Source organism: Protopterus annectens, chromosome 3.part0 (assembly GCF_019279795.1).
Source record: "Protopterus annectens isolate FY-2018-M chromosome 3.part0, PAN1.0, whole genome shotgun sequence".
Classification (NCBI taxonomy): domain Eukaryota; kingdom Metazoa; phylum Chordata; order Ceratodontiformes; family Protopteridae; genus Protopterus; species Protopterus annectens.
In genome coordinates this window covers 1,529,586,555-1,529,608,566 of record NC_056731.1, presented here as the reverse complement: position 1 = coordinate 1,529,608,566, position 22,012 = coordinate 1,529,586,555, and the positions used below count along the sequence as shown (strand labels likewise).

Here is a 22,012-nt window from a genome sequence, read left to right as displayed (position 1 = left end):
CTACCTTTTTTTGGAGGATAACATCTTGGTTCTATTAGGGATAGCATGATCCATGCACTCGTATAAGTGCTTATAAAGTGCATTTGTGTAGGATTCGGCAGTCATACCTCTATTGTCCGTCTGCATGGGTGTCATGAAGTTTGCCACTTCTGTCTTAAGAAGTGTGAAGTTGGCTTTTGAGAAGTTTTTTACGGTGGTTTCCCTAATTGGGGCTGGGGGTGGGATGTGGATATCTAGGCTGATTAGCTTGTGGTCGGATCTGACCAACGAGGAATTGACCTCTGGTGTGGAACATCGGTTTCTCATGTTGGTGATGACCAGGTCTAGGATATTGCTGCCCCTGGTGGGGGTGTGAATAAGTTGATCCAAGGCGTTGGAATTTATGAATTCTAGAAAACTTTGGGCAAAAGAGTTGGTACATGAGTAGTTTTCCCAGTTAATGGTGGGGTAGTTGAAATCGCCCATTATTAGGGTGTTGGGTTGTACCCTAATACTTTCCAGTGTATCAAGAAATGAGGAGTGTGAATCCTGGGGCATGGTGGGGGGTCTGTAGCAAGCTACAATTTGGATTGCGGTCTTGCCCAGAGTTAGTTGCACTTGGATAATCTCGGATGCATTATGCTGTGCAACTAGCCTGGAGGTGTGGATATCCTTAATGAATATGGACACGCCTCCGCCTTTAGTGCTTCTTTCTGGGTTAGCTGGCCAAAAGGTGTGGCATGAATTGAAGCCTGGTAATGCAGGGGTGCTCTCTGGAGCTTTGAACCAGGTCTCTGTCACTGCACAGATGTCAGTGTTCTCCATTTTAAGGAGTGCCTCGAGTGAGTGCATTTTGAGGTTTAGACTTCTAGCATTGAGTAGCATTACCCTCAGATTTTGCTTGCTTGTACCGGTTATGGTGGTGAATTTGTCATTTGAACCTTGCCTAAAAAAGGCACTATAGGGGTGGCAAGAGTCTTAGCCAGTATCCGGAATCCTAAGGGCGACAGGTGCAGGCCATCTCTGGCAAAGCATCGTGGACTGTTGATCATGTCATCCCAGGCAGACAAATACTGGATCCCCTTAGAATGACACCAGAAGCTTAGCCAATTGTTGAAGTCAATCATTTTGTCCTTGTACTGTGGTATCATTCTGGGTGATGGCAGGATGCTATTCAGGGTTAGGGTCATACCTGTCTGGGATACAAGATCAGAGAGCTCCTCCATGTCTCTTTTCATGTAGTCCAGGGAGGTACGTCTCAGGTCATTCACACCAACATGGACAATGACAGTGTAATATTTGTACTTATTGTGGAGTGACCTGAGTGCATGCATTATGTGGTGGATCCTGGCACCTGACAGGCAGCTGACAGTAACTTTCTCCTTGTTTAGTCTAGTGAGTGGAACATCAGTGTGCCTGACTATAGAGTCACCTATGACTAGAGTGTTGGGTACGTTGTTATGCCTTATGGGCTGTGGTTGAGTGGCACACTGAGTTTGTGGGCTATGTGTCATTTGGGTTGTGTTGGGGGGTGGAGTTTGCTTGCGTTTATGCTTTGGATGTCCCTGATGCTTGGGCAGGTTTTTATTGAGAGCCTCCGCGAATGTAGGTGTGTGTTTTGTGTTTCTATGTATGTGTTTCGGTGGTGTGGGTTTTGAGGGACTATGTGATGAGTGTGGTGTGGTGCAAGTGTTTACCCTCTCCTCTTGACTGTCTAGCCCAGTCTTGGGTGAAGAGAGCTTTGCTTCCAGTTTGGCTATATAAGTGCATCTCTCACAGGTTGTAGTGTTGGGTGGTAGAAGGAGAGGGTTGTCTGTGTACATGAGGCAATTGCTGCATTGCCCCAAGATGCCCAGATTCATCAGGTAGACAGGAGAAATCACTGGGAGCTGACCCTTAGACATGCCTGGAGAAGTGCTTATTTAATAAGTACTAAAAACTGCTTTCCACTAGACAAGTGAGGAAAGCTGAGTGCTGTAGTAATTTGCAGCTTATGTAGTGCTTACAATGAGTTCTGAACAAGTGCTGAGTTCAAAGAAACAGATTTGAGTGCTGAAACTAGAAAACTGGTTAGTTGTAAGAAAAAAAACTAAGCTAGAAGGCTTCCCTCCAACACAGAAGGGCTTGGGGCCTCAGAAGCCTATACCACTTAACAGGAAAGGCAGGAAACAAGCTTAGATTTTTTTTTCTTCTGTTTCCCAGATGCTCTGTTTGTAGACAGTAGGAGTGCCTGAAATCAGAATATGATCTCACTGCACTCAGTTGAGTAAGCAAATGAGATGGGCCCAGAAGGAGTATCCAAACACAAATTTACAAGAGGGGCAGGCAGATTCAAGGCCACTAAGATTAACACCAAAACAAAAACAGGGAGGGTGGGTGGCACTAACTGAAGAGCAGAGTCAAAATTTCCAGTTCAGTTAATATATATTCCTGCAACACAGTTAAATCAATTTAAATACTGTATTCTTTGAAAAAAGTGCAGATAAAGGTACTTAAATTCTCTTATACATCCAGTTGAATACAGCTAGATCTTAGCCGGCCAAAGCTGAGGTTTTTAAGCAGAAAATATTTCAAACTGTACCACTTAAATAGGCAAGGACAGGAAATCAAAGAATGTGGGTACCCCCACACCTGTAATTACTAACAAACAGTAAAATTCAGCATCTTATCCTCAATGCTCCTCTAAGCATGATTCCGTTTTTCCATCCATGTTTTGACATTGTAAGCTGCTTCATAGACTAAATGTTGTAGCATGTTCTGGCATCTGTAAATATGTATGTTTCAGCATTATCTTTGTTTATGTAAATAAGTTTTGTTCATTTTTTGTGTGAGTCTATTTACCTGGGCTGTACCTGCAAATGGTCCATTGAGATCATTGCACTACCCCTGTAATGAAATATAAATAAGTAATTAAATTAAAAATTATCTGTTGCTAAAGTCTATATGAGAGTGAAAACAAAAATATTTTGAACCATTGACATAATTATGTATTCCAGTTTTTACCTAGTCATCCTAAAGAATCATTTTTTGTGGATAGAATTCTCTCTCCACTAAACGTTATACTGTAAATTAAAAATCCTTTGTGAATGAGAAAAAAACACTCAGTCCTATTTTCCCATTTCCATGTACAAGAACATTTTACTTCATTCGACAAATATTTAGTGAAAAATAAACCACAATTGTATCCATTAAGTACAAAGTAATTTTGAAACAAGTGCAAAAAGGTGTAATATGCATTTGTTAGAGTTATCAACAGCACTGAACAAATTGAGCAGCTTGGTATATTAAAGAACCACACAAATTCAAAGGCAGTTGATTTTGATATATTACATAAAGGACATGATTTAAATGGATGTCCTGGAAATAACATACATATTGTCACAATGTCTATCAATCTACAATCACATCATTTTAATAGGTTCAGTGTTGTATATTTCTTACTGTCCAATCAGAATTTTATATTTTCAGCAAAGTCCTGCATTCAGGAATGTCTGTGCATCTCGCCAGTGCATGCAGTGATATAATGTACACCAACCCCATAAGCAAGCAAGCATTTGGATGCTAGCAGTTTTCTTCCTGTTTCCAGTTAGCATCTTTCAGTGAATCAATAAAAAAAAAACAAAGAAAAAACACATACACACACACATTTGATCATCATCAAACCTCTCTTCCTATAACTATGTCAGGACTAGCCATTCTACTGTGTAACAAAACTAAATAAATAAAATTAGCTGAGGGTGATTTGGCCACATTGACTAATGTCACCAATGTGCATGGGTATTTATTATTGGCCAGTGTGTGCCACATTACGAACAGGTATTAAAGGAATATAAGAATCACAGGATCATAGAAACATACTAGGCTCTTGACCCTGAGGCCCCTACAAGCCTAGCCAAGAATTTATCCCATGTTCCATCAAGTCAGCACCCGATGCTCCTGCCCAGCAGGGACACAGGTGGAATCCCAGTGGTGTATTTTCTGTTCCCCATCCACTTATCCAGATTGTGCTTACACAGCTTGTAGGGAACTCTAACAACATCAACTGGCAGAAAAGAAACACTCATCTCTAGGAGGATAATGAGAGGTTATTCCTGTTCCATCAAGATAGATCCTGTCATAGATCAACTGATTCAGAAAATATCTCTGATAGCTAATAGAAAGGGTTCTCATTTTAGATGAATCCCAAGCAGTATCACCAGATACGAAGATCTGGAGTGTCATCCCAGGCCAGATCTCAAATGGCTGAGGCCTATAGAACTCACTTCCCAGTTATGGCCTGACTCCCTAAGTCAAAATCAAGGCAATAATGGTTATGAAAATTGTGCACCAAGGACCAAGTGCCCATCAAAGCAAATACTGGAGGCAGCCACTCTTCTTGTGGATTGGACACCAATCACAGCCAACAGATGGCAGGTTGATTGATAGAAAAATGTGATACAGTTGGAAATCTACCTGGAAAGTGCCTGCTTGGCAACCATAAACTGTTTGTCCCTTTAAAAAAAGGAGGCAAACAATTGATCCCTCCTTATGTAGCACCTGAGCTACTAGTGCACACCTTGGGTGTCAAAAGTACCCCTACCTTGGTTTCTCCTGCTACCATCAAAAAACTGTCTGAATGAAGAACTGCTTCAGGTCAGTCTCCAAAACTCTCTTCAGCAGGAAGTGAGAGTTCATCTTGTGAGCACATGAGCCCTTTGAAAAATAAGATATGATTCCCTACGCATGTGGGGTTTGGAGCTCAAAGATCACCACCAGGGAAATATTTTTCCAAGAAATAAACTTCATTCCTGTTAGAGAGCAGTCTTAAAAAAGAGGCAGACAAACCTGTTTTCCATATAGCTCAAATACCATGGAAGGGGCTGGTGTTTCAAACGAGGAGAGATGTGACTCACTCCTTCAAGGAATGTTTGATCAGTTCTTAAAACCACAGGTTTTCCTCTTGTCATTCTGAAGTGTACACATATCTGATGTTTTCACCACCTTACCATGGAATAAATGAGATCCAAGTTATGCAGGTGTCTGAGAAATGCCAAAATCACCTGCAGACTAGCCACCTAAGACAGAACAGCATACTGCTGTATCCAAAGTGGCAATTGTTTCTACTTGGAGGTATAAGCTTGCCAAAGTGCCAAGTAGAAGACATCTGTGTCTCCTCAATTAACTCAGAAACCTATACTGGCAAGTCCAGTAGACTGAAGGGATCTTCATTATGAGCCACACCATGAGCTGACCCTAGCTATCCCACCAATCTTAGGGAATGCCCTTGGTTATCACCAAGAGGAGAATTTTATACTGCTAAAATTTTTAAAGCCTGAATCCATGGCCTGCTGAGTGACCATGAGGCAATGAGCATGAGTGCTGGTCTTTTTTCCCTGAACCTTGTAATAGGAATTAGCAGGAATTGTGGGAATATGAGAGGAACTTCCTGTGCTGTGGGAAAGAGAACAAAGCTCTGTTGAAATGAGCAGAATAGACGGATGACCTGTAGCCCCCTAAATGGCAAAATGCTGATTTATGAAGTGCCTTGTTTCCAGGAAAGCCCAGACAATGGAGGTCCTTCCCTTCATTTCCAGAGTTCCAGGAGATGAATCAAGTCCCAGATCAGAGTATCTGACAGCTTGCTCACCTCTTTGAGGATATGAACTGCTAAGAGAAGGATATCCCCCTCTATTGATCAGTGTCTGATGAGTGTCACTTCAGTACAATAGGGTCATAATCTTGCTGTTTACATAGCACAAAATGAACCTTTTTTTTACCTAATATGGGGTGGGCCCAAAAGCTGTTACTTTTTCAAGGTCAACAGGGCAAGGGGAACTACTGTGAACTATAGTAGGTTTAATGGCAACAGCCTTCCTGCACTGTGTAGGAGCCCAGGTGGGATACCAGGCCAAAAGTGAAGCATCTGTCATCAAACACCATGATGGACTTAGCTTTGTAGAGAGGAGGCATATCAGCACCAAATGTGTCATACACTAAAAGCATGTTTTTGAGCATGCGATGACTCTGTAACCTCTGCAAACCCATTACAAGATTAGCATCTTCAGGCAGGCAAACTGAACCAAGACTGCTGGGTGACTGCATTGTGACTGCTGTTAAGCTCGTAAAATATAGCAGTGCTTAAGCTTGGGCTTTACACTGCATCCTCTCCTAAAATGTTGATATTATGATTTCCTGAGTTCTCACCAAGGGCACAACCAAAACTGGTGTAAGTCTTACATTTGTTCTGCTGAAGGATTTTCTTGATCTTGGGTCAAGGGTGACTTCTAATTTATGATTATCCCTGGAGACTACATCCATGACAACATCACTTGAAGGACCATCCTCAGAATTCTTGTTGATGCACCAAAGATCCAGTCATTCAAATAAGGTAACACTAGAAGATTCTTCTTGTCCGGGACTTTGACTGTCTTGACCAACACATTTGAAAAGTCTGTGTTCTAAGGAAAGGCAACATGACATCACTTTGTACTGGAAAGGATGCCTGCCCAAAGTAAACCACAGAAGAGTCCTACAGAGAACTCAAATACCAATGTGTTGGAAATTATTTCATTAAACATGGAGACCCTATTCAGGCACATTGGTGGAACAATATCATAATCCCCTGCCAAGTGAACATCTGGAAATTCAGATACTATATTCACTGATCGAAGTTACTGACATTTTGAATGGGAAGAAAATCAAGTAGCAACATCTGGACCAGGAAAACAAAATGTAAGTAAGAAAAAAACAAACCACTGGCCCTCATCTAGCACCAGCATAGACCTTTTCAGCATTATCAGCTAAGTCTTTCCCAAGAACTCAGCAGAAAAATACTTATTTACTAATGGATGCTTTTCTGGAAGAGGACTTGTGAGCTCCAGAATGTTACTAAAGATGACTGTCTCTCACTGGCTTATGTTCTATGATGGATCACCAAGCTACTGTGACCTCAGAAACCTGCATAGACAGATAAAGACCACAGTCAAAACTGTGATAGGGCTTTCAGAGAAATCACTATTTTGGGCAAATTTATTTTCACTAAAGGAGATAGACCGTATAATGTTTAAAGGTCTTCCTTGGAGCTAAGAAGTTTCTCTTCCTTTGGACTTGGTTTGATCTAGTAGAGGAAACAACAGAAGTGGATTAATCAGGATCACATGGCTTTTCAGTAAGATAATGTTGCTTATTCCACATTAGATCATCGTCCATGTTCTGGGAAGTTTGTTTCCCTAAAAATGTGGGCATCTAGAATCTTGTTCCTGGACTGCTTAAGGGAAGACAGTCTCAGTGACACCATTCTGCACAGGTACATACCAGAGCCTGCAACCTTAGACAAAGTGCCAACAAAGCCAACATTTAAGCAGGATTCATAGTATTCCATGGTGTAGATCATGAACAGTGTCTCCTAAAGATCCTGTTTGAGCCCAGAAGCATGACACCTATGTAAAGAGTTGAACTCCTTGCCCCTTGGTAAAGTTGCAAAACAGCATATCAAAATTCTATACTTATGCTACACCACTGACCCCAACCAATGGAGAAAATACATTGCCACATATTTTATTAGTAGATAGTTTCTTTGATATTCACATTCACAGGAGGTGAATCTTACTAGAAAGGGACATATTCAAGTGTGGGGGGAGGCAGTAAGTATGGACAGAAGCTGAAGTACTTCCTAAAAAAAAGTAACTGTACATGTTTTGGCTTGGTCAAAATTAAGAAACGTGCCCTGTCAGAAAACACTTATCATATGATAGCATTTTGGGTAACCATTTAAAATGCCGGGAACTGCTAGACTGAATCACCAAAACACAGAGACTGACTGGACAAAAAATGCATGTACTAAGTCTGAGATTGCCAATTCTTAGGCTATTCCCTTTTCTCCAAGGCATGGTAATCTCGAAGTTGAGATATACAAGTTTTGGGGGTGTGATGGACTTGCCCCCTGCAGAAAAGAAGATTAAAAAAGAAGAGTGATTCTCAACATTTACCCTTCTCCTGGATTTTCAGTATTTTTTTCAGCTTGTCAGCATTTGGCATTTTGATAGAGAGCCAACATTCTTCTGGAAAATGGGCTAATACATATAATAGCTAGGTAGACTGACAGACTAGATCGATAGATACATAGATAGATACAATGAGGGAGAGAGAGAGAGAGAGAGAGAGAGAGAGAAAGATTCATAGGTACATATATTAGTACTAAGCAGGGAGTTTGAGCAGCAATACTCATGCATCATTGGTAGGTTTACCTCCCTTCTTGATAAAGGTCATACTACTAATCTCTGATATAAACTTATGTGACCCCATCCAATCATCAAGCCTTAACTTGAAGTAGGCTTAGCTTTAACAACACTTAGGGAATCCTTTGGGTATGGAGAATGTCCCTCCAACAAGTGCAGTTTTTGCTACAATGCAAGCTGAGAGAGATAGAATAAGTAGTTCTGATGTTTCCAGTGCTTCCAAAGTGGCAAAGACTAGTAAAATAGTGTCTTTCATAATCCAAAAGGCAATATATTAATCTCGATTTAGGATATGAATGAGATAGAAGACACCGAATGACATTTTAATCCATCTGTACAGCTAAGTGAGTTAAGCTAAGCTCTTTGATTCCCTTGGTTAAGAAGCAGTGATGTCTTTCAAGCTTTGAACCATGTTTGATAAGATATATGTGTGTGTGTGTGTGTGTGTGTGTGTGTGTGTGTGTGTGTGTGTGTGTGTGTGTGTGTGTGTGTGTGTGTGTGTGTGTGTGTGTGTGTGTGTGTATGTATGTATATATATATATATATATATATATATATATATATATATACACACATGGGTCAACTTTGATTCACTGAAACAGAAAAAATACCGCAAAAAATCCAAAAACAAAGCACCAAGAAGAGGCAAAAATAAACTTAGCGTACTGTAGTTTATTGTCAGAATACAAGAAACAGTAAATTTACAAGCACATTTATAACAGACCCAATCAAACAATTAAATAATTAAAAAACAATTAAATCAATTTAAACTTTTAAAGAAACAAGTTCAAGTAAAAAAGGAATTAAATTCAATAGATTTGTTTATAGATAATTCCCTATATTTTAAAAAGCATTTGACATTGATCATGTCATTGAGACCAGGATGGACATCAGAGTTAAGTCTGATCTGCCATAATGTTTCACGCTGTTCTAAGTAATTCTTGTAATCTCCCCTTCTTAAGTCAGGTTGAACAAGTTCCAAAACAGAAAACATAAACTTTTTAAATGAAGGACAAACAACAGAATGTTTAAATAAAGCGTTGTTGTCATCTTTATGTTTAATGGCATACATATGTTCCCTGATGCGTATTTTTAAACTTCTACTGGTCATACCTATATAAAAACATGAACATCCAGAACAAATGCTAATGTATACAACTCCTTTCGTGTTGCAATTCACAAAGGCAGGTACGCTAAAAGTTTTCTCAAAATTTTCAAGACAAATGTATGGTCCTTCAAGAATGTATCTGCACATGTTGCATTCATAACAACAGTGCATCCCTCTTCTATTGGAAATAGTATTAGTAATATGCGAAGTTACCAATTGTAAAGCCTTCTTAACATTAAAAGCATTTTTAGAAACAAAAAATGGTTTGTTTCCTAAAATCCGAAAAAGTTCAGAATGCCCCCTAATAACTCTCCAATTCTTTTTAATGATTTGTTGTATATGTTCACTGTCAACAGTCATGTCTAAAGAACAAACCAATCTGTGTTCAATGTTGGCATTGTTGGACGACCCCACGTGATAATTGTTGTATTCACTATAATTTAACAATGCCTGATATTCTGTTGAGCGTTTAGTCATGATGTCATTACTATTATCAATTAATTCACACATGGGATATCCCCTATTTATGAACAAATCAATAATGAAATCAAATTCCCTTTGTAAAAGACAGTTCTTAGAGGTCAAACGACTAGCTCTGATGAACTGCCCTCGTGGTATGTTTTTGACAATGTGCCTGGGGTGATTACTATTATAATGTAAATAGCTATTGGTAAATGAATCCTTACGATAAATACTGCTGTGAAACCTATTTTCTTCTTCATCCCACCATAGGAGTACATCCAGAAAATTAATTTTCAACCCTACACTGCCTAAAGTAAATTTTAAATAACTAGAAAAATCATTAATGTCAATCAGAAAATTATTAACTACATTGATGTCACCTTCTATAATGAACAATAAATCATCCACAAATCGACAAAAAAAGGGGATGTTGTATTTGTCCCGTAGTATGGGCAAATGCTGATGCTCCCACCATGCCAAAACCAAGTTGGCATAGGCGGGAGCAGCAGCAGAGCCCATAGCTACTCCCCTCTTCTGCTTGTAAAAAGTTTTTTCAAAAAGAAAAAAATTGTTGTCTAAAATGATATCAAGGAACCCACAAATGGTAGAAATAGCATTTTTGGTGAGTCCACAGTTCTTTTTGGCTAAAAAACAACGGACTGCTTCTACACCCTCATGGTGAGGTATGCAGGTATACAGCGAAACAACATCAATGGTACATAGTATATGTGTTTTTTTATCAAAAAAATTATTTTTAATGAACATGTTAAATTTTTCCAAAAAATGCCAAGAATCCCTGATATATGAATCTTCATTTAACAAACAGGGTTCTAATACAGCATCAACAATGAGTGAAATCCCCTCAGTGATGGAATGTGGAGATGACACGATGGGTCTAAATGGAGGGTCAGTTAATGATTTGTGTGTCTTTGGAATTCCAAAGATAACACCTATTCTGGGTTCATGCACAATACAAAAGTCATATAGTTCATAACTTATATAACCTGACATTAAAGCATCATATAACAAAGAATAAATTAATCGTTATTTATACAAAATTTCATGAAGACTGATGGTTTCATATTCTTCATTGTTTTCCAAAATACTTAAAATTTTTTCTCTATAAACCTTTTGTTCTAAAATCCCAATGTTACCACCCTTATCGCTTTTCATGAACCTCAGTTCAGAGGTCAAGGATCTAAGTTTACGCAAAGCCATCCTTTCCTCATCACTTAAGTTGTAAGAACCCTTTGTTTTACTAGCCAAAGCCTGTCTAATTTCTTCTGTACATAATTCTTCAAAGACTTTAATGGTGTGCTGCAATGGTGGAGTAAAACTTGAAGGTTTAATTAGAATCTTATTCGTAGTAGGAATATCATTCATCAAATAAAACAAATTTAATTTACGTGTATAAATTTTTATATCAACTATGGTTTTACTGAAATCAGCTCTTATACTAGGTACAAAGTTCAAACCATATTTAAGAATTTTGGTTTCACTATTGGATAGTTCAAAATTAGTTAAATTAATGATAGAAAATTTTTCATTAATATTGTCTGTTTCGTCGCTTGAAGAGTTTGAAGCCAGAAAAGTCCGGCTTCTGGTTAGAACAGAATGCGTGCTGCTCTGTCCCTTCTTGGTGAAAAAAGAAGAAGATGAACTGTTCACGCCAGATTTTGAAACAACCTCAGCTTTCTTTTTAAATTTATCACATGTCCCATTATCAGAGTCAGTAGTGCCAGTAGTGACATGTCCATCCCCTACATTATCACAGTTATCACCACCGTTAGGTTGGTGAGCAAGAGAAAGTCCGTCACTATTGTCAACAGATAGAACACCAGTGTTCTGACGGTTAATAAAACCGTTTTTATCAAGTCCAGTCGAATCAGTTGTAGAAACGACATTACTAAAGGTCTTCCTGTTGTCATTGACTGGTGGATACTGTTGATATCTCCTGTTGCCATTCACATTAAAGTTATTAGTCTGATAGTTTTTATTGACAAAGTTATCATAGGCAACATTATTCTGATAGGCGTTGATATCACGCCCTAATTTGAACTGCTTTCTGCCTATAATTTCTGCTGAATGTTGTTCCAATTCATCCCAAATGGAACGAAACAAATCATCAAAAGTTTCAGCCGAAACCATGCTTTTCAAACTACCTTCAATATGAATGATCTCTTCCTTTAAACCATTCATTTTTGTACAATTATTATCAATTAGTAATTGTAACAGCCACAAACCGGCGTCATTGAAAAAGGCAATGAGCACTTTGAACAACGGATCATGTACAAAAACCCCATTAGGACATTTAAAGAACCTAAGTCCTTTTGGAACAATGTCCAACTCAATACATCGTGCAAAGTAACTGTTCTCTAGTTCAAGAGAACGGTAACGCTTTAACAGTCTAATCAATATATCTCGTTTTTTATTTAAGTCAGCATTGCTGACATTCTTGTAATGCTCACCTGCAGAACTAAAAGGATTCAACGCATGTTCAAACAGCTCTTTCACGGACTTGAAATGACAGGATTAGATTCTTTTGTTGTAGGACATCAGAGTTAAGTCTTGTTCAACCTGACTTAAGAAGGGGAGATTACAAGAATTACTTAGAACAGCGTGAAACATCATGGCAGATCAGACTTAACTCTGATGTCCATCCTGGTCTCAATGACATGATCAATGTCAAATGCTTTTTAAAATATAGGGAATTATCTATAAACAAATCCATTGAATTTAATTCCTTTTTCACTTGAACTTGTTTCTTTAAAAGCTTAAACTGACTTAATTGTTTTTTAATTATTTAATTGTTTGATTGGGTCTGTTATAAATGTACTTGTAAATTTACTGTTTCTTGTATTCTGACGAAGTCTACGGATGAAAGCGGACAATAAACTACAGTACGCTAAGTTTATTTTTGCCTCTTCTTGGTGCTTTGTTTTTGATTCACTGAAAACTCATTTCACTGAATGTAAGCACTGTTGAGCAAATAAAATGTATATGCCCTTTTCCCCACTGTGGTGTGATCCTGGAGTTAATATATATAGTTGGGGGGATGTGGCGGGTGTAGCCTCCCACCTGCTTAGCTTTTATATTTATGAATCTCATTTCACTGTAAGCTAACAATATAAAACCAAAAGTAGGTGGGGGGCTATGCCCCCCACAATCCCCAATGTGGGGGGCTGTGCCACTCACCCCCTAATTATATATACTAACTCCAGGATCGCACTACAGTGGGGCAAAGGGCATATACGTTTTATTTGCTCAACAGTACTTACATTCAGTGAAATGTGATTCAGTAAAATGAGTTTTCAGTGATTTGGTGTGAGTATTTTGAAATTCAGTGAAATGAGTTTTCAGTGAATCAAAGTAGACCTATATATATATATATATATATGTATATATATATATATATATATATATAGATATAGATATAGATATATATATATATATATATATATATATATATATATATATATATATATAGCTAGATAGATATAGATTGATATATAAATATATATCTCAGTTTGACAACTACATTCAATGATCAGCCTAATAAGGGAGGAATATAGGGGTGCTAACACCTCTTTTGATCTTAAAGATATACTTTTATAATTAACTGGTGAATGAGAAAGATTCCCTTACTGTAACTCATAGTTTATGATCAAACAATGTCATAGGTTCATCAGCAGTCTGCATGTCCTCCCCACAGTTGGGTGGGCGTTCGAAAGACATGCGTAAATGGGCGTGCCTTCGTTGAAGGTTGAACGTCGAGCTGGCACCTCGGCGTTCGTGAAAATCTACTGCCAATCATTAGCAGACCGGAGTTCCGTTGTGGCGACCCCTAACCAGGAAAAGCCGAAAGACAACAACAACATCAGCAGTTCATGAAAGTACCTAGATGTCTAACAGTTGTGCCAGCTCATTAATACCAACATAAATGATTATGCTCCGGTTATTTGTTAGGCCTTTTGGTGGTGCCAGTTGTGTGGGCTGCCTTGTCCCATTCAAGCAAGTAGTGCTTGAACTGTAGACCATACATGCAGAGCTTTTGTCTCACTGTAGCTAAACAGTACTACTGCATTTCTGGCATCCTTTGCTGTGATTAAATGTGAGAAGATCCCTTCATCTGAAAAAGAAATGCAAAATGCTGCTTTTCTTTTTCAGCTAAAAAAGATATTCTCATATTTAATTTTCCTTCAACCTCAGAGCTCTAGGCAATCTTGTTCCAGCCCTAGGGCAATTTGATAATATCGTACACTGGTAGACACTGATGAGTTAAGTAGGGTTCCATGTATGTATTAATCAATGGGTGAAAGAGCCAGGTCTAGTGGTGTAAATTTGTAAAACCTTGACTATGGCCATTGGTACTGCTGTCCTGGGGAAAGAAGGAGGAGCAGAGAAGGGCAAATGCTGCAACAACATGTCAGAGCAGAAGTGGCATCATTGTGCTTGACCTAGGGGTAAGCTTTGGGCTTACTAAGCTACCACTTCTTGGTAGCCTTCATTATCAAGTGTGCAGGAACATGCAGTAACAGGAGGAAACCATTGTGGATCCCTGCAATGATGCCAGTAGCTCGTTCCTCCTCCCATGGGGTGGGGTTAGGCCATGCAGATGTTCTCACTTCCAGGATGCCATCATGAGCTCAAGCAATTTTTATGGCTTCCTGTGTGATAGAGCACGGGGGAGGGTTCTTGCCACTTTACTGTACTGAGGTCATTCCTTAGTACTGGGGAATCCACTGGCAGAATCACATTAAAGGAGGCTTAATTGTTGGCAGTCATGAGAGAAAAAAAGCACCTAGGAAAAAAAGAATAACACAAATCAATGAGAAAGCCTTGTTTCCCCAAATGCAGCTACACTACATTACATTTATTTGCATTAAGTCTACACCTGTAGTTAGAACACAAGTAGCTGATTCTATCTAACTCTTCGTAAAGAATATAAGAGTCTGTGCAGGAATCATTAATGACACCCCTTTTGTCATCATCTGCAAACTGGGTTAACCACAAGCCTTGGACATTTGTTTTTATATCAGAAAAGCAGATGCCAGAGATAGGGGGTACAGCAAAGAGCTCTGAGGATCTCCAATAGTGACTAAAATAAGAATCATAGACAGAATGATCCTCATCAATGGCATCAATCACATCCTCAAAAAAGTCAACCAAATTAAGGACGAAAAGCCTAACCTTCATAAAAACATCTGGATTGGAATGAGTTTTTGCACCTTCCAGTCCTTGACTTTTCTTGATTTTACAAATAATACTAAAGTGGCTAGTGTGATGATAATTTCCAGCATTAGTTGTGCAGGGGCATACACTATGGATAGGATGAGATTAAAAAGCTTAAAGAGGGGGTCAGCAGTACTGTTCTTTATACTAACAACAAGACAGTCTGGTGTATTGTTTGGACCAACAGAGCTGTTATTTTTAGTTTTAGTTCTAGCTTACTCAATCTGGTCCATAGTGATAATGGAAGGAAAATCGTAAATGGTTCAAGGGAGGGGCACTTGTATGTGTGTGAGAGAGAGAAGGGAACAACTGAGCAAACTTTGTCAGCCAGAACATTGAAATAATTAACGCAATCAGATAGACATGTGGCAGTTGTAGTAATCCTTGAAAGAAGTTGTGAATTTGTAAAAAATTCAGTTATAATTTTGAGGGGAAAAGGTAACAGTCTGGTTCTCAAATATGGTCAAGGAGAAGATATCAGTAGATGTGCAGCCGAAGGCAGCATTCACAAAGACAAGGTCAAGTAAATTGCCCCTCTCCTGGGAACTTGAACAACTTGATCTAAATAATGATATTAATAAAATCTTGGAACTGCTGGCTGCATTTATTGATTGTTGTGTAAGACTAACAGTTGAAAAATTGACAATTGAAGTCAACCAGGATTAGGGTATTGGGATTAATAGATAGGAAATCCACTGTGTCAATGTACCTAATATGGCCCTCAGATTATACTGAAGGGGATCTATAGTTGTCAGTAATATGGTAAGTGAATTTATCAAATGTGACCAAAATTTCAAGGAACTCAAATTCAGAATCTTGAAGAATTTGGCACAAGGTAGTATTTGGGCAGATAAAAACAGATCCCACCTTCTACCCCAAAACAAAGTATTTGTAGAAACACATACATGAATGGGCTTCAGTACTGGACATTGTTGCTGTGACTCCTGACACTGAGCAGAGCCACCTTAATGTAGGCCCAATTAGAATTTGTTAAGTGAAAGTCTCTTACAAATTAACTTTGTGCAACAAAGGCACTATATAGCAATATGCAGAGGCCCTGAGGAGAGAGATGAAAGCCATCCCTGGAAAACCACTATGTTGGAAGCTAAGTCATGCCAAAATGGGCAGGAGTGTAAAAGCAACTTTTAGAAAAAGAATTGCATTTTTGTGTCTTAATTTTCCCTTGTATGTACATATGTGTGTACACATTTTACATAATAATTTTTTCAGCTTATATTTCAGTTGCAGTTGTTATACATTGTAGAACTGGTACTGTAGCTAGTGATTGTTCAGTAATATTGGAGCTTTTCTTTTGAGACACCCACTGAAAAGGGGCTACTATGCCTAGTTATATTTTCCCAGTAAACAAATGCAATAAATAAATTAATAAAATAAGCTGTACTGTACAAAATTCTGACTGACCATTTTGTTTAAAAAAAATGTATGCTACTAAATGCAAACAACTTCGATTTCAGTGCAAACTGTCTCTGCTCAGTACAGATTTCAGGGGAAATATCAGCTTCTATAAACAATATTAGGAATGCTAGTTCAGCCTTGTACTTCAGTGGTGCATGCCCAGATTTTTGATGTGCACTTCTCTGCACACACTCTCACACACCAACACACACACACACACACACACACACACACACACACACACACACACACACACGCACACACACACACACACACACACACACACACACACACACACACACACACACACACACACACACAAACGTCAGCCTCTGCTATAATATACAATAATGAATAATTACCCTCAAACTCATGGGTGTTATAATGCCTCTTTAATATAAAAGCAAAATCCAAATAAAAAGTGTCCACTTGAAATATATTTCTATTTGCGAAGATACCGATAGTGGAGGAAAAGCTCATGTTAACTGTAATCAGTTGTGTGTATTTTTTGAGCTTGTGATGATTCTCCTTCTTATTTTACTTTTCAGGTGGCCAACATTAGAAAGGACACAAGCATTGTCTGGTACAAAGATGAAAGAGAAATAATGGTCGATGAAAAGCACGATTTCAAGGATGGAGTATGTACACTGCTGATAACAGAGGTGAGCATATTGTGTTCACAGCAGTATAGTAGTACGCAGAATAAATACTCTGTAAACAGTAAAATTAAAACAAAAATCCCAAAATACTATCAGCACCCTGATGTACCTCCAACCTGTAGCCTGTAAGGGCTGCAGGACTAAACAAAAGACAGATATACATTATGTTGAGTGGTGCATCTCGAAATGATATTATAAGAAAAAATGACCTGTTGCAATGGATACTAGCCAGTTTGAAGTCTTTTTTGCTGTTAAACAGTAAAGAATGAGGTTTAAAGGAATGTTAAATCTAGTACTGGGCTACTGTTTGAAAGGTCACTGCTCTCAGAAATATTAATTCCCTAAACTCTCCTAATTTACTGTAATATTGTTATTACCTGTCAGTTAATGGTGTCAGTATCTTAGGGAAAATCATTCTGGCCTTGGCTGGATCTGAATCATTCCCTGTACATGTGTATTAAAGGCTCAGTATGCTGTCCCATTACTGTTTTAGTGCCTGTTTGCATCAGTCTTACTTCAAGCTGATCCAAAGAACACACACACACACACACACACTCTGCCATCTAAGTTTGTCATATATATTTCTATGGTCCCTATGGACAACTAAAGTTTGGGAACATTGGCAAGTGTACCTGAAAGCAGTATGCAACAATATGATGACACATGAATGATGTAACTTTTTTAAAAGGAGACTGATAATGACAAGGTCACAAGTTCAATGTCTGTATTGGCCAAATTTTGTAAGTGGCTAGTTTTTTTTTTTTTTTTTGCAGCAGAATAGCCTGTGCAGCGTTTCTTGAAAAGACAGTAAGCACAACTGTAGCACACTGACTTAGTTGGCTAGGCTCCTTTTTGGTCTTTGTTATTGGTCTAGTATCTACCATGATTGACATTGTCTAAATAATACGTGATATGAAATGGTGTGTGATGCATCTTGAAATGTTAATAAAAACAAAAACAATCTGCTGCAATGGCTGCTAGTCAGTTTGAAGCTCTTTTGCTTTTAACAAATTCTTGCTATGGGACATGATTTGGAGCACAACAGGAATTAGTGTATGAATACATACTTTTGATATTTCAATCTTCCAGAAAAGGTTTTCATAATAGTGAACATTCTCCTATAAACGCACAGCTTTGAACACAAAGGAGCATATGCCTACAATTTATGTCTTTGACACTAATATGTGTTTTAAGAGGAAGGGGGAGGAGTCCTGCCAGCCCATGTTAGAAGGCTGCATACTCTGTACCCCTTGCTACTTAACATAATCACCTTTTAGGTTGCCATTATCCTGAGGAAAGACAGTTACTTGGTTTTGGGACTTGAAATTCAGTAGTTGTCTTTCTTTCGTCTTTACTGAATTTATACAAAATATAACTTTGAAACACAGTAATCAAACTAACACAAAAAAAATTGTCTTTGTAGAAATCGACATGCTTTTCTAGAAGTAGTTGTGGCAGAGAAATAATTGATTACAACCCTGTTGCTGAACACTACTTACCACTGTAAAAGAAGTGTGACTTTTGCTGCTTTTAAAATGAAACATTTAAAATTGTAACAATGAAGTTGAAAGATCATAGCAGAGGGCAGGAAGATAATTTTCATATTTTATGCAGACACAAGCCTAAAGCTGTTTACCCTATATAATTAGAACTGATAATATAGACTTAGTCCAATGATACCTTCATTTCTGTATCAATTAATAGTTAACATTATTAAGAACATTATTAAAGCCAAAAAGAGCAAGGGTAATTCTGACAGGAAGAAAAAATATAGCATTGGGTCCAAAACATAGCAGATAAGTAGTATGTCTCTATCAATAACATGTTTATTTATTTATTTGGATGTTCACATAGTTATTTAAACCTCTTTAGCCTCACTGTAAATGTTCCCCTGATCATGATAACAGTATTGATGACTGACAACTGCTACTAAGGGATTGCCATGCAAGAAAACTAACTAAAAAAACCTGTCTGTGTTTCCCACAGCCCTGTAAGTTATGTTTTGCACTCTGTCAAACAGGGTGACTCTTAAGTAGACATTAATGTTAAGCTTCCATCACTCAGTCATTTCATTTCAACAAAATGAACAACCGACTTTAACGTCATTGACATTAAAATGGAACCAATGTAATGGGATGAAGACCCTAAGTGATACGCTTGTTACTGGCCTCATGAAATTCAAAACCATCTGTTCTTTTGACACAGGTTACCAAGAAGGATGCTGGTGTCTATGAAGTCATTCTGAAGGATGACAGAGGAAAAGACAAGAGTATTCTGAAACTTACAGATGAAGGTAAAAAAGATATGCATGAATATGAAAACGAAAGCAAATAAAACTGAAAATGTCTGCATGCTTTCAATAGATGGTCACACAGTTCTGGACTATAGATTTGTTGCATTTCTCAAAACCGCAGCATTACTACTTGAGCTATTTAGGTCGCATTTTTGACCAATTACCTGGCTTTCTATTAGTGGAATTTATATCTGGAATGCTATTGCATATACTTTAAAGAAAGCTAACACTTGCTTAATCTCATTTGGATTGTAGTATTAATCTCATTTGGATAGTAGTATTAATCTCATTTGGATTGTAGTATTAATCTCATTTGGATAGTAGTATTAATCTCATTTGGATAGTAGTATTAATCTCATTTGGATTGTAGTATTAATCTCATTTGGATAGTAGTATTAATCTCATTTGGATAGTAGTATTAATCTCATTTGGATAGTAGTAGTACATTTTTTAGTCAACTCAATGTTGAATTAGAAAATATGACTAGCACAATATAGACTTAATTGCATAAACATCATTGCTCTTTCTTTAGATTTACTATAATAATTAATTTCAGACAATGGTCAAATTGCATGGCTGTGTGGCATACAGGGATGAAGCCCTGAGTATGACCCGAATGACTTGAGATCAACTCTTGCCAGGGTGCTGAAAGGACCATATGAGGGGATGATGACAATGAGTGGCTGATGACTGACTACCTGGCAGGAGAAAGATGTTGAGCCCATTGCATACCTGGCAGGAGAAAGATGTTGAGCCCATTGCACCATTGATATCAGCTTGAGGGTTGATAAAATATGGGTAGCCAGAAGATGGTCCAGGGACAGGTGAAGGTCCACCCTTTGAGAGTCCCTCCAGAATAATGGTACCACCCTTTAGAATTCCCTTAAGACAGCAGCAACAATTAGCATGACCACCAGCCATGAAGTGAATAAGAGGCATGTTAGGTTGGGACCACCCTTATTAGAATGATGTCCCACCTCCTCACCAGGCTCTAACCTCAAAAAGAAATGAATGTTCCCAACACAAAACAAATAGGATATAGGCATCAGAGTCTGGGAACACATGGACTGTCTCACAACTTATGGGGAATAAATGAGTTAATATGCATTGGGAAGGGGACTGTATAATAGTGAAAATATTAGGGCACCAAAAAAATTAAAACAATTAAATCACTGCTTGGTTTCAGAAAGGAGGATTTGCAATGATAACAATAATTAATTGTACATTAGAATAAAAAAGGATAGGCTAGATATGGGGTATCCTTTGCCTGACCTTATCCGTCACATGATTAAACAAATTGAACCTTATTGTTCATAGCATGTAGTCTGTTTGCAAGACATGCATTTGTCAATCCTAAAAAATGATTATGAATAGCATTTTTATTATTTTTACAATGAAAAGGTTATGATAACTAAGTTGATAAGATTTTTAATGAAGCAGTTTTAACTACAGATGAAGTCATTAATAACGTTATAGAATTAAACAGTCATACATCTCAGAGACTTCATGTGCCACCACTGAAGGTACTGAAAGACTTGGCAGAATTGTTTTGTTATCTAATAACAATGTTGTTTGTGGTCCCTGTGCTGTAGAAACATTAATATGTAACTATGTGGACAAAGAAGGATCTAATATAAGCTTAACTTAAAAGTTGTGATAAAGCTATGGAAAAGTCGCAAAAGGAGGATAGCACAGTCCCTAACAGAAAATAACTTACAGAATGAAGGGAGACATAGTTTTATTACCAAAATGAATCATGTACAACCAGTTTAATTCAATGTTGTAAAAGGCTAATTAAAGTACTGGCTAAGGGAAATTATTTTGCTGCGATTTATTTGGATTTCAGTAAGGCTGTTGAGTAGTTTCAATATAAAATAATGGAATAGCTAAAGTGGGAATGGGACCTAAAGTCATGAAGTGCTATAAAGACTAGACCAGTAACAGACAAAAAAAAAAACAACAGAAAGCTGTGGTTCATGCCATTTAGTCAGAGGATAATCATGTAATGTGTGGTTTGCCACAAAAGTCAGTCCTAACTTCACTTTTATTTAACATCTTTGTATGTGATCTGGCCTCCATGTGAGGTTACTTAAATCATCAACATATGTGCTGCTGACTCGAAATTATAAGCAGTTATTAATAACTGAGATATTAGTCTGCAAAGAGCTTTCCAGAAGTTTAATAAATAAGTAGAGGAATAACAAATGAAGTTTAATATCAAAAAAGGTAAGGCTTTCAAGAGTCAAAAGGTTTACTGTACAATAAAAAATGACTTTCTACTAAAGCACACTGCAGTCCAAGTGGGGCAAAATTTATAGTATCCCAGCAATGAGATCAGTAGCCAGAGTGACCCACTGATTAGTGCAACTAACAGAAAACATACAAGGGGCTCAGAGGGTTTTAGTGTAACAAAATTGAAGAGATGACATAGACAACTCCCCTTCAAATAGGTATGTTTTAAAAATGAAATATATTTACGTTGTGTCTAGTTAAAGGCCCTAGGTATTACTTTCTTGCTGTTCCATAAATGGGAGCAGACACACTAACAGTGTCACAGGCTACTTCAGTCGCAGGTACTACAAATGTATCAACATTTTAGCAGGCAGGTAGGTGCACAGTAGATCTTGCATCCATTCCAACTGGTTTC

At 37.9% G+C, this 22,012-nt stretch overlaps 1 protein-coding gene across 2 annotated transcripts in view; it reads left to right on the top strand.

Moving 5' to 3' along the window:
- MYOM1 (myomesin 1) overlaps positions 1-22,012 on the top strand; it is an 848,953-nt gene that overhangs the window by 761,819 nt on the left and 65,122 nt on the right. For both annotated transcript variants that reach the window (XM_044065566.1, XM_044065567.1), the window contains exons 29-30: positions 16,962-17,075; positions 19,278-19,365. In XM_044065566.1, coding sequence (XP_043921501.1) covers positions 16,962-17,075; positions 19,278-19,365 — 202 coding nt within the window. The remainder of the gene's footprint in view (positions 1-16,961; positions 17,076-19,277; positions 19,366-22,012) is intronic.